An 18008-nucleotide genomic window follows, 5' to 3' on the forward strand; every position below is an offset into this window, starting at 1 on the left:
AGGTAGAGAAATATGTTGCTCAGATGGGCTGAGATATGGTTGAAGTGAAAATATTGGATACCTTTAGAGACAAATGCGTGTCCTATAACATACTTTTCCACTGAAGGAATTTGTGTACGTGCCGCCACGAAGACTTTTTTCTCCAAGAGGAGTGCCGTCAAACGTGTTTGTGTAAATTTACTCACTGGTTTAATCAGTAATAAAGAGTTAGAATTTGTGCCCTGCTGTGCATCTTCTATACGTTTTCACCAATGCGGCCGGAATTTGCACAAAGAGAAATGCGGTTACAACGCATCATAATCGCCACCCTTTCATAGCCGCACTAATGAAACCGAGAGGTTTCAGATGAGTACCAATAAAACCTTATGATAATGATTCTTTTTTTATTTGTGAAAAGGAAGGTATATATTTTCTTTGCTACAAAGCGCTTCTACTCGTGCATGCTTGTACCAGTGCGCTGCGGGTGACTTTTCCAGTGTCTGTCTTGGGCAGGGAGTCGAAGAAAAACACGCCTCCGTAAAGATGTTTATGCACAGCTAGATTATCTGTAAATAGATAGGAAAAGTGCAAAAAACTTATTACAAATTTGAGCACTACCGGGTATTTTAGCTGTGTTCAATAAATAGTACGTCTCTTGCAGACAGCCAGCCAGAATCTAAGTAAAGGATGTGGTGCTTGTTTAGCTTCGCTAAAGTTTTTCTAGTCCATTCAAATCATTAATAACAGTCAAACGACGCCGTCATCCGCTTCTAATCTTCCTTCCAGCGAAGATTAAGGGAAACCACTCAAGGCACCATTTACAGACCTGTGCGTTTGACTCAACAAAACCTCATAATTATGCCTTGAAGCCATCACCTTGCTATTATGGCTTCTACTTTATTTCACCCAAAAATGCAAGACAATCTATGCTGCAATTCATAATAGTGGTACTGCCATATGGGACGCCGCCCTAATATCTGCATTGATTACGTGCACGAATGAGGAGGCAAAAGTGCAAAAACACAAAAAGTTCGAATACACAAAACACAATGTAGGTACACGTGATGTGCGCTTGAGCTGCATGTTCTCAAGTGACATTAACGCTTTCACCTCGGATGCAAAATCGTTAAACACAACAATAAAACCCAAGACGCCTCCGTCCACTTTGTAGTAAAAAAAAAGCGATTCGAAGCTTTGCCTCGGCAAAGTAGCTGTGTAGCTGTACCACCAATTTCTTCCGTAAACATTCATAACCGCAATATTCAGGCGTGCTAAATTGCGGTAAATGGATGTATTAGTTTGGCCTACAAACAGTTGCGTTAACCAACCATGCGCTTATGAGAACTAAGGGCCAGCATTTATTTAGTCTATTTTTTATCAGGTTTTGATGTCTTCAGTGACAAAATTGCTGCTTGCACCCCAACTCTAGGAGGCTCGTGTTCAGCTAAATATCAATTTCACCATAACATTTAACTGCGCGAAAATGTATGCCTTCATCACGTGAAGGATCATGTTTGACAGTGCTACATTTTTGTACGACAAAATTTCTTCAACCGCCAGTGGAGAGCCGAAATGAACGAAGTGTCGGCTTGCATTACCATCTTCAATAAACAGCGCGAACAAAGACGAGCACAAAAGACAAGAAAGCGAACGACACGGCGCTGACCCGAAGAACAAGAAATAAGTTGCGTTAACAAATTTTGGCGGGCTAGTTGGTTAAGCATCTTGAATAAACAGCGCGAACAAAGACGAGCACAAAAGACAAGAAAGCGAACGACACGGCGCTGACCCGAAGAACAAGAAATAAGTTGCGTTAACACATTTTGGCGGGCTAGTTGGTTAAGCGTCTTGAATAAACAGCGCGAACAAAGACGAGCACAAAAGACAAGAAAGCGAACGACACGGCGCTGACCCGAAGAACAAGAAATAAGTTGCGTTAACACATTTTGGCGGGCTAGTTGGTTAAGCATCTTGAAATACAGTACAGTTTCGGTGCGAGACCATCTGCTTGGCATTCCAGGCCAGAAAACAAGACGCTTCTATGGCTGCCTTGAGTCCCAACAATTAAAAAAAAGTTCACAGAGACAGGCGTCCAAATTCAGACGGGTTACTGATCGCGCAAGCACCTCCTCTACCTTAAAATGACAGACTCATTTATGAGAGGTTGTTTTCGCCCTTTCCATTGTAAATGTGCTTCTTCGATCACCGTGCAAGCTCTACATTTTCGTTCCTCAGAATGGCACGCGCCTTCGCTAAATCGCAAACTGAATCAGCAATGTGCGAAGGGGCAGGGCTTGATGTGCCAAAATTATTCTTAGTGCTGTGTTACGTGAGCCTCTCGATAAGATCAACTTTTTATCAGAAGAATGCAGGGAATTCTCTAATTTATGTGCCGCGCATAAAAACGAGTGTTCAGCCCTCTCTAGACCTATCACGTTCATTTATGCCATGTAAATAGACCGACGTTCAGTGTTCGTATCCTTGGCCCGACTCGGCCTCAGCGTGCCTGAGAGATCAGGCTTCTCGCTCGGTCCATGACTAAACTCAGGGTCCACTCCCGCAGGCACTTCTCGAAACAAGGCCTTAAGCCCGCGTTTGATTTTCGCAGCTTCTTTCCAAAGCTCGAAAGCCTAAATAGTTCTCACAAAAAACGGACAAAAAAAGCATATACTCACGAGCAGAGACATATAGTAACCAGCCACTTCACGCTTACCCGCTACAGTCGCCTTGATCTTTTTGGCAAGATTTTCAGTGTCACACTTGCTTCCGCTGTGGTCCTTTAGGACGATGACAGCAGCAGGGGCCTCTCCGTGCTGGGCACTGGGCAATCCCACGATAACCACATCGGATATGAGATCCGAGTGCTCCTCCAGGATCAGCTCTTCGAGTTCCGCCGGAACTACCTGGTTATCCATGCACTTGATCAATTCCTTCAGCCGCTGGACGATGTAAAGGCGGCCATCTTCATCGTAGTATCCAGCATCTCCTGCGTTGCATCGGTCCACGACCGGGATAAACGAGTATTGCTCTCTTTGAATTGCAAGGTAATGACCATTTTTGCAAAGCCCGAAAAGCTGACAATGAACTCTAATGTATCCACTCGTGGGAAACAAGACTGATGCTGCTCGAAGGTTTTAAGCTCCCACTTTTATTCGTCTTTTCGTAAGAGCTGAAGCTGAAACGTATGTATGGAGAGGAATTCACGTGTGTAGCCGGCACCATTTCTCTTCTACTCTACGTACATAGGACTTGCCACACTAAACAGAAAAGAGCGAAAGCGGAGTACGCTGTCCTCTAGAGCACTCGTTTTTATAAAAGAATGTGTGCTAGACGAGAATGTATTCCATATTTACTTTTAAATAAGACAATTTTTGGATAGAGGTCTGTATCATAATTGTCATTAGGTTTCCAATGTGCAGTTCATACAGCATTGTTGTAGATACCAGGTGTTGGTTAAATTTTTACTGATCTCTATTTTAAGTTCTGCGAGTGATGCGTCGGTGCGGTCTGTGCAGGTGGATTGTACAGCAAGGCGGACAATATGTACGCGACAGAGCTCAGTTTGTTAAACAAGTAACTAAATTTAACAGATCAAATTTGTAGCAATAATTTTAGGGAATACATTATATTTGAAAATTTCAGGTCGTCAACATAAAAGCTGAGTTAAGTTTTGAAATTTTCTTTATCAGCAATGAAGTTAGAAATATTTAACATCAAAAATACGCATTTTTTACATCATTAATTTGACTTGCCGCAACGAATGTTTATAAAATGGAGTCTTCGCATTTTTAATAAATACAAAAGTCATTGGTCTAATATGTGCTGTAGAAGCATTTAATTGGATTTCTGCGAAAGTACTACGTCTAGCGGCGCAGTCTGCAAATAGTGCATTATGGGAAGCCAACTTTATGAGCTATAAAATGTTCATTTCTGACGTTAAATATTCCGAATTGCATTGCCGATACGGAAAATTTAAAAGTATAGACTCAGCTTCTATCTTGACGGCATTAAATCTGTTAATATAACGTTGGACCTTGAGATCAAAAATAAAAAAAATTGATTTGGTTTGTGGGGTTGCACGTCCTAAAGCGACTCACGCTATGAGGGACGTCGTAGTGAAGGACTCCGAAAATTTGAACCACCTGAGGCTTTTTAACGTGCACTGGCATCGCGCAGTACACGGACCTCTAGAATTTCGCCTCCATAGAAATTCGGCCGCCACGGCCGGGATCGAGCCCGCGTCTTTTGGGGTCAGCAGCCGAGCGCCATAACCACTGAACCATCATGGCGGCGTAATAAGTTGATTAGTTATTTTAGTTATTTATTTCTTATTCACTGAGCTCTATAACGTACATTATATCTTACAAATGATTCCTGGTGCAAAAAAATACGCAGAAAGACAGAGAACACACCACAAAGCGCCGTTGAGAGATAAAGCTCAGGAAGATCTGATGAGCTAGTTGGTTACACATACCAAATGTATTTTCTCTCTGTCTTCTTCTTTTATGTGCGCCGGGAGTCATTTGGTATGTGTGACCAACTAGCCTACCAGTTCGTCCTGAGATAATATCCGCCTTGCTCTACAGTCCACCTGCACATACCGCGCCGACCTATCTCTCGCAGGGGTCATAAAAACGAACTGTGAACAGTTAAAAAAAGTCCAGGCATATTAATTACTTGAATATAAGTCAAAGCAAGTTTAAAACTTCTGGTAGTGCATTGGCACTCAGAGCCAGTCATAATCTGGTAAGGACGCTCATAAGCGACGTCAGCTAAAACACAGAACAGGTTCGGCAGTGTTCGCAAAAAAAAAAACAAATCCACAATGAAGAAAATATCTGTCCTGCATACTCTCTCGCCCCCCGTCTTCTCCTTCCAAAAACAAAAAGAAAAGCCACGTGAAGAGTAAAGACAGCCTAGTAAGCTAGCCTAGTAAGATTTTCTTGCCTTTTTAGCCACTCCTGAGGAATGTTTACACGGAAAAAGGAGTAGTGTCGAAATTGAAACACTTGGCTATATTATGAAGGAAAAAGGCGTGTAACTAAGTACTGAACCAATAATTACCGCATATTATAGCAACCTTCAGTAGTAATTTCGCTTGAGTGAAAAAACTTCGTGCAGAAAATCGTCTCTCACGGCTAATTTCCGCCCCATCAATCACAATTTTACCTTAAAATACCAGTATCGAGAAGTTTTGATATCAAACTTCATGCCCTGAAAGAAAATCTCTGCAGCTTCGTCGAGTTCGATTAACTCCACTTTCTTAAGCCGTTCAACTCCCGCCAAACACCTTGAGTTTTAACTGCGTATTTGAAAGTACACCAAATAGAAACAGTTATTGAATACCCCTATTGAGTAGCCAGAGGAGGAAAGTGAGACCCACCCTTGTGAAAAAGTTTGAAATCTGCTTTTGCCTTCATAAACACGGCGAAATTATTAGAAAAAAAATGGAAGAAATTATGAAGAGCCTCGTGTGCTCTGGGAATGCAGTGATGTTTTGGCACGGCGGGTAATGGGAAGGGGCGAGAGTAGCCTTGTTACTCTCTTTAGTAAGGGCGGTAACCTGAAATAGAGGAACCTATTCCTGTGCTGGTAACAGGAAATTGTGTTCTCCTTCAGGTTCATTCACTTTTTCCCAGCACCTATCGCCGCAGAGGAAAGCTCACTGCACCTGACTTGCACCAACCATCCTCTTCAAATACTTCCGCAGTCTCCTTTGGCTTCTTGTAGTACTCCTTGAACACCGTCGGTGCACGAAAGCATATCTCGCCTGTCTGATTTGGGCCAAGTTTTTTCCTTGTCACAATATCAACAACCTGCGTGCGTGAGAAGTCAAAGTTACTGGGAAAGAAGACGTGTAATATTCCCTACGCATAAAATGCCGGTGCTTGCGGTGAACTTCATCCGCCAGAAGGAAAGCTTTGAATGCCCTTTGAGCTACCGAAGGCCTCACACAATTAAGATCTCGGACTGCTCACACGAGTATGAACAAAACAGAATCGCACGGGCGGAATAATCCTGCGATATTATAAGCGCAATATGCAGTGTTGAACTGCCACTCTAGGATACGATCGCTTCTTGCACTAGTTTCGAAGGCATTTAGTAATCTTAGCTATTGCATGTGGAACGAGCTACATTGTATATTATACAATGAAAGCAAAAGTAAATTTAAGAATAATGTATGCAGTATGAAAACGGCGCGAGCATCGCGGACAGAAAAATCACAAATGCCAAGACAGGTGCCTGTCACCATTGAACCGGCTGGACCACACAATTGTTTTCCTTGAATATTGGATGGAACGCCAGCTAGGACTGCCAGTCCAGCAGAGTTGAATAAAAGACAAAATAAAAACAGGGTAGAGAGAAGGTAGTATATTCTACCGGCTTGTTCGGTACGACCTACATACCCTGTCGGGAGTACATAATGCTATGCCGCTTAAGTCTGATGCTAGCGTGTAAGGAAAGCAGCACTACGGAAGATTGTCGGTGCAGAAGCTTATTTCAAGATAGAGGTACAGCTGCACACCAAAGATAAATGTACCGAAATATTGGTTTTAAAGGGACACATACTACTTCAGTTCCCATGTTCTGGAAATTTATTCCTTCATAAACACTTCACCAACCGAGGGGCTTATGAGTTATTGGACTCCATTTTATTCCCAACTTGAACTGGTATTTCTCGCGTCATGTTGGTAAAATATTCTCTGTGTGATGTTAGAGTCCGCTTTTAGTTAACCCTAATTTATATTTCAATTTCAATGGCGTGTTTTGTCTATTTTCACGATAAAAAATTGAAACAAGCAAACAACAATAAACAATATGCAGACAGTGGAAGAGACCGCTATTTTTTATCAACCTCGTAACCGAAGGAAACATGGGAAAAGATTCATATCAGTCTGAGTGGGACCACTACAACAATCGTTTAAATTTCCCGCGAACTATCCACTCGGAGTTTACCGTTGCGCCTGTTCGGCTCTGTACACCATTTAGTTTCTTACTATTAACTAGAGGGAAAGCTGGCGCCCCGCCTATGGGATTTTGCATGGAGATTCCTCGAGACCACCTGTACCAACAAGGGCGCTCTAAGCATCATGGGGCGGAGAGCTACCGACTGCAGAACCACAACTTTTGGCCAAAAAATAATGAAAAAACAAACGTTGTTCGGTTATCAAGAATGTCTTAGCATTCAATATCCTGTCAATAAATTGCAACAAACGAGCTGAAAAGCATGTAAATATAAAGTTTGCCCAAACTTATCGGTGTCTTGCTCTCCTATTGGCCAAGCATTGCAGACAACAAAAGCCATTATTTAGTTCTTAACAGGCACTTTTTCAATAAGAAATACGTTTTTGAAAAAAATGTCGCATCAACACTTTAAAAGGTTTTTTAATGACATTCAAAAAACAGAAACCATTTATTTACGTCGTGAGCTGTTGCGTTTTCGACACTAAGGCTTTTGTGCACTACGTTTGCGCCAAAGTCGTCTGCGCCGTGAACGGAATGGGACATCTCAGTAACACCACTCTCTGTTCCTGAAAAAAAAAGCTGACTGTCCCGCACCAAGTAGCTCATCGCCCCATGATGCTTTGAGCGCCCATGGTGTCCCAGGTGCAGCGCCGCCAGCTTTCCCTCTAGTTAATAGTAAGAAACTCTATGCCTTGCACATTGGCGGTTACTAGAGACCAGACAATTAAGCAGGCCGTCTCCATTTCTGACTGAAAACTACTCACTGAGTATTGTCCCGGCATCGTTGCAGTTCGTAAAGCCTGTCATATTGGTGGCTTATATTTCTCTAATTACGGTCCCAGAATAACCGGCGCAAAAAATAACAACGGACAAGAAAGAAGGAAGACGACAGGACAGAAGCGCGCTTCGGTCCGTTTCTTGTCCGTTGTTCTATTTAGCGCTGTTTCTTTTGAGATCATGGCTTACCAACTAGCCCAACAAATCGTTTTGGTGAAATTCATTTCAGAGTTGTTGTTTGACTGAATTGCATGGGTAGTCTAACGTTGAACTTAATCCCTAGTGCTTGCGCAATTGGCTGCATATCCCTGCTCGGAGCGCGTTAACACTGCGATTAGCATAAAAGGTAGAAAAGCCTGCGTGTGATTGATGAGAGTTGCGCGCAATTCGGAAGCATATTTGTAAGTGTGATGCCGCAAGGTAGAGTCTCGTTCGAAACGCAGTGGAGCGCACACACCTGCAATCTTGGCCACCTTCCCGACTCAAGCCATTCATTACGGCCGCTGTTGTGGGACGCCATCGTCCAGCGCGGCTTCTTTTCCGCAGAGTAGATTCGCGGGCGACCGTCTTTGGACGTACGTTCACTGCGGCCCTGCTCGCGACATCTCCTTCGAGGGATCACCTCTGTCCCGCCGGGCTACTACACAACACCGCGACGGCCACGGTGTGCCGCTACGTTCCACCTGCATCGCTCGTTCCTGCTGGTTGGTCCTAGGAAGGAGCGTTGAGTGTCCCCTTTTGAGTGTCTTCGTTGAGTGTCCTCATTGAGCGTCTCTGTTGAGAGTTGAGGGTGCCCGTATTACGGATTTCCGGACTTCCTCAAACATAACCGCGCGCTGTTAGGACTGCTGATCCGCGCGCTCTGGCCATGCGGCGCAGCGCGGCAGTGGCGGTAGGTGTCAGTGGTGGTTGGTGCGTTCAGTGCCAGCCACAGTGATGTTTTTAGCTACAGGGTATGAAGTGGCTGCTGTGCGTGCCGGGGACGCAATGTCCGCGGACGTATCCACCAGACTGGCACCTCGGATGCTCTAAGCTCTTATTGCTACCGAAACTTTCCGGTGGATAACTCTTGTCCCGCTTGTGGTCAGGCTCACCGTCACCTTGTCGCTGCGGACGTAGCAAGCAGTTTCCCCTCCTTTGACGACCTACCGTTTTGGATTAGGCTACCCGAAGCCTCCGGTGATATCTGCACCGTGGCTCTTTCCCCCGTCATCCCCATCCTCTTCCTGTTCGTCGAAAATGTGCTACTGTAATGTTTACTGTATGCACAGAGGAAAAAATCATAAGGCGCGGATCAGACATTTCCAAAATAAATTTGACGGTTCAGCGCAATTGTGTGTGCGTGTCCTCTCTGTGTACTCGTCCACAAACGCTGCGATTCCATGATGTTTGATTAGCATCAGTAGTAACCTGTACCTAAATGATCTTCCCAGAAACCATCTTCAGCGCAAATAGCCATGACTGTAGATGACACAAACCTGTTCTTTTCAACAGCATCTCTACCTCAGTTAGAAAAATTAGTTAATGATTACGTAAATAACTTTTCTTACTGGTTGCATGTAAATAATTTAGAATTAAATGTCACTAAAACAGGATAAGTTGTATTTAAATGCATAAACAAACAAGTTCAGTGCTAATATTGTAATACTGTACCGCAACACACGATTACACGAGGACACTGCCCAAATATTCTTGGGGATATTGTTCCAAACTTATATGTGCTGGGACATGCATGCAAATAAATTAGCTGCAGAAGTAAGAAAAACTGCGGGTTGCATATACACGATAAGTAAACTTATTCCTTGATGGTTAAAACAAACATTGTATTATGCACTTTTATTCTCCAGGTTATTATATTGTCTACTAATGTGAGGAACAACAAGAATGCAAATCTACAACAAATTCCTGGAGTGGAAAAAGGATTTTAAAATATTTCAGTACGATCAAGGAAAACTATGCGACCTTCGAACAAGCAAGCACATTATTTAACATGAGAATGCTTCCTGCCGCCCCATTATACTACTACAAGTTATTACAACATAATGCCACAGTACAAATCCATCCAGTGGCGCCATACCGCGGCCGAACTGCTTAAGCTGGGACTTTGCATGCCTTCCTCTTTCTAGGGACTAGAGGATTGTCATCTTTCTCGCTCGATGGCCTGTTGTCTTTCACGCCCAGCAAGTCTAGTTAAACCTGATCTGTGCTTCGACCGTTTATCGACGACATATTTGGTGGAGCCGCGGGGTAACGTCCCATGTACTCTGACTACGAGGACACTTTTGACGCATGTTCTCCACGCGTGTACTCAACACCCGTCCACAGGGCGAGCCGCCGTCTGCGAGGCCTACAACCGGTAATCGGCCAACTGACAGCGCCGGTAAGGGTCATGACATCCACCGCGGCTACCCAGACGATCTCAGCATTCCGAGAATGCCCGCCTTTCGTCCTTCACGAAACTCGGTTGCCGCCACCATTCCACGGGGAGAGGTTCGAGGACTTTGAAGACTGGTTGGCCAGCTTTGACCGACTGGCGGGTTTCAATGAGTGCCACGGCGAGCGCAACGTCTACTTTGCGCTGCAGAACTCGGCCAAAACGTGGTTTAGGAACCACGAAGCTTCCTTTACCACCTGGGAGGCTTTTCTTCGAGAGCTGCTAGCGACATTTTCCAGCAGCGAAAGAAAAGAGAAAGCTGAAATCGCCCTGCACTCGAGATCACAGCAGCCGAACGAGATTGTGGCGATGTTCATAGATTACATGACGCGACTGTTCAATCGGGTCGACCCTGCTATTCCCGAATCCAAAAAGCTACGCCACTTAATGCGCGGCGCAAAAGAGCAGCTGTTTGCCAGACTGGTCCGCGACCCGCCAAGAACAGTGTCCGACTTCACAAAGGAGGCAACGTGTATCGAGCGGTTTCTGCCGGGACGAGGCGCCACTACGGACGTCAGCCTACTGTAGCAACCGCTTCCCAGTACACGCCTACGTCGCTGCCCGTCGAGGAGCTTCGGGAGCTTGTCAGAAGCCTTGTGCGCGAGGAACTGGCGAAACTTCGCTTTGAAGCTCCACATATCAGCGTCGCTGCCGTAACGGACGTGGTCCGCGAAGTCCAACGAGTTGTGCATCCACCCCCAGCTCCACACCCGGCGCCCTCCGTTATGACGTACAGCGACGCCCTACCAATTCCCGGGCCAGCGATGCGAGCCTTTTTACCCGTCGCTCTTGTGCCACCTCTGCAGTACCTATTCGCAACAGTACCCTCCGTGCAGCAGGAGTCCAGGCCCCGCATGCGCAAAGAGCAGGTGTGGCGTACGCCAAACAATCGGCCGCTCTGTTACCACTGCGGGGAGCCCGGCCACATCCTCCGTCACTGCCCCTACCGCAGAATGGGTTTAAGGGGGTTTTCACCTGACGCACCTCGGCCGCGCTACGATATACGACCACGGGATATCGAGCAGTGCCTGTCCGATAACATGCACCCAACGACCTCGCAGCGATGCCAGTCCCGGTCGCCATTCCCAAGGCGGTTCTCTTCGTCTCGCCGCCCGTCATGCTCTGGCCAGTTCAGAGGTACGTCCCCACGTCGGGAAAACTGAATACGGCGTCCTCCAGGGGTAAGGCCGCCGCGACTGGACCGAGTAAAGAGCCTTCACCTGACGATTCGCCACGACGCTCCGACCAACGACGACCGGACCCGACGACCTCGATAGCGCGCTGCGACCGGCTGTTCTGCGCCGAAATTCCGGTATCCGCCGACAACCACGACGTTACCGCACTCGTGGATACCGGTGCCTATTTTTCTGTAATGAGCAGACGGTTAGTCACAGCCCTGAGGAAGGCTCTAACTCCTTGGTCTGGGCCGCATATCCGTACAGGTGGTGGCCACGTGGTAAATCCGATCGGTGTCTCCACTTCGCGAATCCAGATCCGCTGTGTTACTTTCCCTGGTTGTTTAGCTGGGTTACCCGAGTGCTTAAACGACCTCATACTCGGTTTGAATTTCCTTCAGGAGTATGGTGCCGTTAGCAACCTTCAGGAGTTAATCGTGTCGTTTTCCACCCAAGGCCCTGTCGACAGCGATGCCGAGCCACGCACAGCTATGTTATGCGTCTGTGACGACCACGTATAGATCCGGTCAAGAGCCAGCATGTTTTTTACCGTAGAGTGCGATAACAGCCTCAGCACTCGTGGGATCGCTGAAACCAACATCTCGCTGCTCCTCGGTTGGCAAGTCTGTGTATCTCGCGGAATTATTGAATTGAACAGTGGGCAAACCGAACTTCTGGTGAATAATTTTGGTTCTGTACCTCAGTGTTTGCCTGGCAAAACAGCGGTTGCTTGTTTCGAACTATGCGAATTCGCAGGAACGCACGCGTTGTCCGAAATCTCGGCATCCGTGGAGGCACCGACCCCTCAAATAAAAACCGACGTGAACCCGAACCTCCGGTCTAATCAGAAACGCTGTCTGGAGAGCATTATCGAATCTTTCCGCGACTGATTTGCCTCGCGCTCCGAGGTTAGGCAGACTCCGCTCACTGAGCACCGCATTATAGTTGATGCAAACCAGCGATCGTTATGCCAGCCGCCTAATCGAATCTCTTCGAAGGAGCGTGATGCCATTCGCCGAAAAGTTCAAGATATGCTCCAGGTTGTGATGCAGAGTTCTACGAGCCCGTGGGCATCCCCTGTTGTTCTAGCGGCGAAGAAAGATGGAACCCTACGGTTCTGTGTTGATTGCAGACATCTAAACAATATCACCAAAAAAGCCGTTTATCCTCTTCCACGCATTGATGACTCCCTGGACCGGCTACGCCACGCACTTCTCGTCGCTAGATTTACGCAGTTGCTATTGCCAAATCGAGGTGGAGGAACGCGACCGGGAAAAGACCGTCTTTATTACACCGGATGGTCTGTAAGAATTCCGGGTGCTCCCTTTCGGCCTGTGTTCTGCTCTTGCCGCCTTCCAGCGGATGATGGACACCATGCTTGCCGATCTAAAATGGCAGTCCTGCCTCGTGTACCTGGATGACGTAGTCATCTTCTCCGCCACGTTCGAAGAGCACGTAAGGCGCCTGCGCGCTGTGTTCGCCGCAATTCGTTCGGTCGGTCCTTCCCTGAAGCCCGAAAAGTGTCACTTTGCTTTCCAGGAGTGTAAGTTTATCGGCCACACCGTGAGCGCTAAAGGAGTCAGCCCTGATCCCGATAACACTGCTGTCCGGACTCCTTTTCCTGTGCCCACCGATAAACGCCGTGTGCGCCGTTTTCTGGGTCTCTGCGCCTATTATCGGCGCTTTGTGCCGAACTTCTCCCAGATCGCTGACCCCCTCACCCGCCTCACGAAAGATGCTGAACCGTTCTTTTGGGGCAACAAAAGGCTTTCGAAGACCTCCGCACTCGCCTCCAAAGTACGCCCATCCTTGGCCACTTCCACGGGTTAGCCGAGACTGAACTGCACAAAGACGCCAGCAACATCGGCCTCGGTGCGGTCCTTGTGCAGTGGCAGGATGGTCTCGAACGCATATTCGCCTACGCAAGCCGCATCTTTTCATGCTCGGCAGCGAACTATTTCACCACTGAAAAATAATGTCTGGCAATTGTGTGGGCAGTGACCAAATTTCGCACGTATTTATATGGCCGCCCTTTTAGAGTCGTCAGCGATCACCATTCGTTGCGTTGGCTGGCGAACCTCAAAGATCCCTCGGGGCGGCTTACACGCTGGAGTCTTCGCCTTCAAGAGTTCGATGTCACAATCGTTTATAAGTCCGGTAGGAAGCACAGTGTTGCCGACTGTCTGTCTCGTCCTCTTATCGAGGACAAAGGAGCTAATGCTGACGCCGATTCTGTCTTTCTCAGCGCCATCTCCACGTCCGTCCTCGCTCAACACCAAAGAGATGACGGCAAACTACGGCCTCTAATTGAGTATCTTGAAGGAAGCGCTGAGTCATCCCCGCGAATCTTTTCACGTGCACTGTCGTCATTCTGTTTGTGCCATGAAGTTCTGCATAACAAAAACTACAACCCGCGGGAAGCTGCCGATCTGCTCGTCGTACCTGCGTCCTCGCACGACGAAGTCCTGCAGGCATGCCATGATGGCCCATCTTCTTATCACCTGGGTTTTTCCCGCACTTTGGCGCGGATACGCCAAAAGTACTGCTGGCCCAGGGTCACTGCAATTGTCCAGCATTACGTCCGAACTTGCCGCGAGGGCCAGCGTCGCAAGACGCCGCCGACTACGCCAGCCGGCCTACTGCAGCCTATTGATCTGCCTCAAGTCGCCTTCCACCAAGTAGGCATAGACTTGCTCGGCCCATTTACGGAGTTCTCGCTGGGTAACCGCTACATTGTGGTCGCCACCGACTACCTCAGCCGGTAATGTGAAAATAAAGCTCGCCCTCGTGGTACCGCTGACGAAACTGCGAACTTTTTCGCTCAAAATATTGTGCTTCATCACGGTGCACCCATCATTGTTGTAACTGACAGGGGAACGGCGTTCACCTCGGCCCTTATTTTTTACTTGGTTTTTTGGGGAAAGGAAATGGCGCAGTATGTATAATATATCATTGGACACCTGAACCGCGCCATAAAGAAAGGGGAAAGGAGGGAGTGAAGGAAGAAAGGAAGAAAGAGGTGCCGTAGTGGAGGGCTCCGGGATAATTTCGACCACGTGGGCATATTTAACGTGCACTGACATCGCACAGCACACGGGCGCCTTAGCGTTTTTCCTCCATAAAAGCGCAGCCGCCACGGTCGGGTTCGAACCCGGGAACTCCGGATCAGTAGTCTAGAGCCCTAACCACTGAGCCACCGCGGCGGGTACTTACGCAGGAGGTTATGCGCCTTAGTGGCACAAGTCACCGCAAAACAACCGCTTACTACCTCCAAACGAACGGACTCACCGAACGGCTCAACAAGACGATCGCCGACATGATTTCCATGTATGTGGACTTCGACCAACGGAACTGGGACACCATACTCTCTTACTTCACATTTGCTTATAATACTGCTCTACAAGAAACGATGCACTTCACTCCATTTCGTTTAGTGCATGGTCGCGAAGCCACAAACATGCTGGACGCCATGTTGCTCCCGACTAGTAGCACCTCATCTGTTATGGGTGCTGCCCAATTCGTTCGTCACGCCGAGGCCGCCCGCCAATTCGCCCGACAGCGCATCCGGCACCAGCCAGCCCATGACTCTTGCCGCTATAACATCCGCCACAGAGCTGTTAGTTACCATCCCGGCGAACAAGTCTGGGTTTGGAGCCCAATCCGCATGCGTGGGCACTCCGAAAGCTCCTGCGCCGATATTTTGGCCCCTACGAGGTACTCCGCCAAGTCAGTGAGGTGAACTATGAAGCTCTCCCCAGGGAACAGTTCGCTCATCTAGACGGCCGACCTCCGAAGTTGTTCATTTCGCTCGGATGAAGCCGTTCCACGCCCGCTAGCGCTTCAGACACGTCTACACCAGCCCTAGACAAATGCGGCGTCCATTGTCTTCCTGCTTCTCATTGCTGCGGCACCGAGTCGTTCCCTTATGAGACGGGGAGTAATGCCACAGTACCAATCTATCCAGTGGCGCCATACCGCGGCCGCACTATTTTAGCTTGGAATTGTCATGCCTTGAGCATTCTAGGGGCTAGAGGAATGTCATCTTTCGTACTCGAGCGCCCTGCTGACTTTCTCGCCCAGCAAGTCGTGTTAAACCTGGTCTGTGCTTCGACCGTTTATCGGTGACAATATTAATAAGAATAAATGGCACAACAGTACAACCGATCTTCTTAAATCAAAGTACACCATGAGCAAACAAAGAAGAAGAATACCGGTCACCAAAAAGAAGTATGGAAGACAGAGCCTCCACTTCCATGTTCCTTACTTGCTAAATACCGTAGAGGGCGAGGTTTAATGTCAACAACCCGTGATTAATAAATGTGTGAAAACTTATTTTGCTGAGCAAACCCGTTTCGTTGTCATAATGCCGTTGTCTGTTATCGTTTCTGGCCAGCGAAAATATAAACTCCTTGTATTATCCTTTACAAGCTGTATGTATGTTTAGGTATATCGGTATTGTATGTGCAGATGCATAAACTTTATTGTAAGTAGTGTTTTTGCACTTATTACATACATTTGTAACATTATGCTTATTTTTGGTTCGACCACAAATGTATGTGTATGTGTGTAAACATTGTACCCATTATTTTTTGACAAGTGTGCACTGAATGCCGAAAGTTGCTATATGAGGCAGGAGCCTCTGTCAACCCATGTACCTTCAGCTCCTGCTCCATTTTCTCTGGAGAGAAAGAAAATTAAATAAATAAATAATAAACAAAATCTCAGAGGTTCCTTCTCAACACCTAGTATGGGCTCCTTGAATGAAGTAATAAATAGTGCCGTTCTGAGTGGGATGAATTCTGTTTTGACGGAATAATGTCTAATTCCCATCAAAGAATGCGCTAGATGAGAAGCGATTCAGTGCTCATCCGGCCAGCTGCTATGTTCGGTAGTACCGTGTTCTGTGTACACGGGGTAAAAGCATTTGGATGTAGCTCCGCAACTTGTAGAGAAGAAACAAGCGTATGAAAAAGCACACTTCTCGCTGTTAGGCCTTCCCGGGAGCTTACCTTGATCTGCGTCCGCGGAGCGGGAAAGCCGACGTCGGTCCCACTGGCAGCGTGGATGGAGGGAGAGCAGAGAATACCCATAGACTCGGTCAAGGCGTACCCGTTTACCACGCACTCCAAGTCAGGGAACACGGCCTGCAAGCTCTTACGGCTGCTCTCCGTGAGCATGCTGCCGCCGGTGCCGATGCGCCGCACGCCTGCTAGGCGGTTTCCGGTCTTCTGCATTTCTGCCACCAATGAGGCTAGGTGCGCAGAAAGTAGAGTCAGAGATGTCACCTAGAATGAAAGATGACATGTCAGGCTCACAAGTACCAATCTATGAAGGTGAAATGCAGATATCGCGATGAGAAACGATAACTGAGGAGGCCCAGGAATGCCAAAGAGAAACGCGTTTATTATATTTAGGGAAATCTTTCCGAAGCGTCAGTCGTAGTTGCAGTGCCGGTCGTTTGCTCGAACAGGAGAAAGGAGTGCCACTATGGAAACGCGAAATTGATAACATGCAAGGGGGAACAAACTACTTGAATCACGAAGCAAATGTCCGCATGTTTTCAGCTGCGGTTGTGCGTGAGGGGTGGCAGAAAGAATAAGTGGGAAAAGGGAGGCGATCGGAAATGCAAGTTATATTTGGTCCAAGAAGGAAGGAACGGGGATTATTTTTTCTAGGGTGTTGAAAAGATCTCTCTTCTCTTTTAAAGTCTAATTAAGACTCGTTTTGGTTTACATCCTAGGACGCAATCAGTCGTGTTTAAAGGGATCTAATCTTGTACTAACATCACGTAAGTGTTTTGGTATATTGATATCTTAGTTTAGCTGAGGGAAGCTAACCTAGTAAAGGCGCATGACACGTAGTGTTTCATAAGCAATAATGGTCACCAACAGCCTATCGTAATTGATGTTAATTACGATTCGTAATATACAGGTGCTCGAACGTTGAGGGTTGCTTATGTATGGTTTAAATGTATATGATGAGCGTGTGATCTACATGAAATTTTTATGAGTTGGTCTAGTATCATTAGGCGACGACGATTGGAGGAGGATTTTGCATTCAGGAACGATTGCTTCCAAATAAACATCCACTCTTTCAAAAATATGCCTTAAAGATTGGAGGGGATAATTAAGGTCCACCTTATGAACAATAATCGATATCGTTAAAGGGTTTCTCTTTCATAGATCCCTGGGAGTCCTTATACCACAACATGGGGAGTGGTGCAGCGGTTAAGCGATGCGGCACTGCCTTGCTATGGCGACTGCTGCCATCGGTGGGGCTTGTGTGACACAGGTTGCTCATGCCTAGAAACTTCTCGCGTCAAATTTGTAATTTAACTCCCGCCTGATACGGTTGTCAGTTTGCTCACAATCTGGATTTGTAGGTTGGGATGGCTCCACGATGTCACGTGACCTACGTAGTCCACCTAGGTTGCTTCTCCAGAGATATTTTCGCTCACAGCGCCAACGAAGACGACGCTAGATATTCTGGAGAACATGAGCCTTAACGCAGTCGCGTTAAAAGTGAAAAACACAAACTTCTAGCCTTTCTTAACGCACTTTTAGCCTATTTGGGCATCCAACTCCGATGCGGGAGGCACTTGGGTTTGATCCCCAATGGCGCCGGGTACCCGCCGGTGATACAATGAGTACAAGCTTGCCCCTCGCCTGATGCTGTGC

General features: G+C 47.2%; 1 protein-coding gene across 2 annotated transcripts in view; it reads right to left on the minus strand.

The window, feature by feature from the left end:
• Nucleotides 1-377: 377 nt before the first annotated feature.
• LOC144099417 (uncharacterized) overlaps nucleotides 378-18008 on the minus strand; it is a 119300-nt gene continuing 101669 nt past the window's right edge. For both annotated transcript variants that reach the window (XM_077632708.1, XM_077632707.1), the window contains 4 exons: nucleotides 16341-16616; nucleotides 5651-5795; nucleotides 2693-2965; nucleotides 378-545 (listed from right to left, as the gene is read on the minus strand). In XM_077632708.1, the coding sequence (XP_077488834.1) occupies nucleotides 418-545; nucleotides 2693-2965; nucleotides 5651-5795; nucleotides 16341-16616 (822 nt within the window). In that variant the 3' untranslated portion in view covers nucleotides 378-417. The remainder of the gene's footprint in view (nucleotides 546-2692; nucleotides 2966-5650; nucleotides 5796-16340; nucleotides 16617-18008) is intronic.

Source organism: Amblyomma americanum, chromosome 7 (genome assembly GCF_052857255.1).
Source record: "Amblyomma americanum isolate KBUSLIRL-KWMA chromosome 7, ASM5285725v1, whole genome shotgun sequence".
Taxonomy (NCBI): domain Eukaryota; kingdom Metazoa; phylum Arthropoda; class Arachnida; order Ixodida; family Ixodidae; genus Amblyomma; species Amblyomma americanum.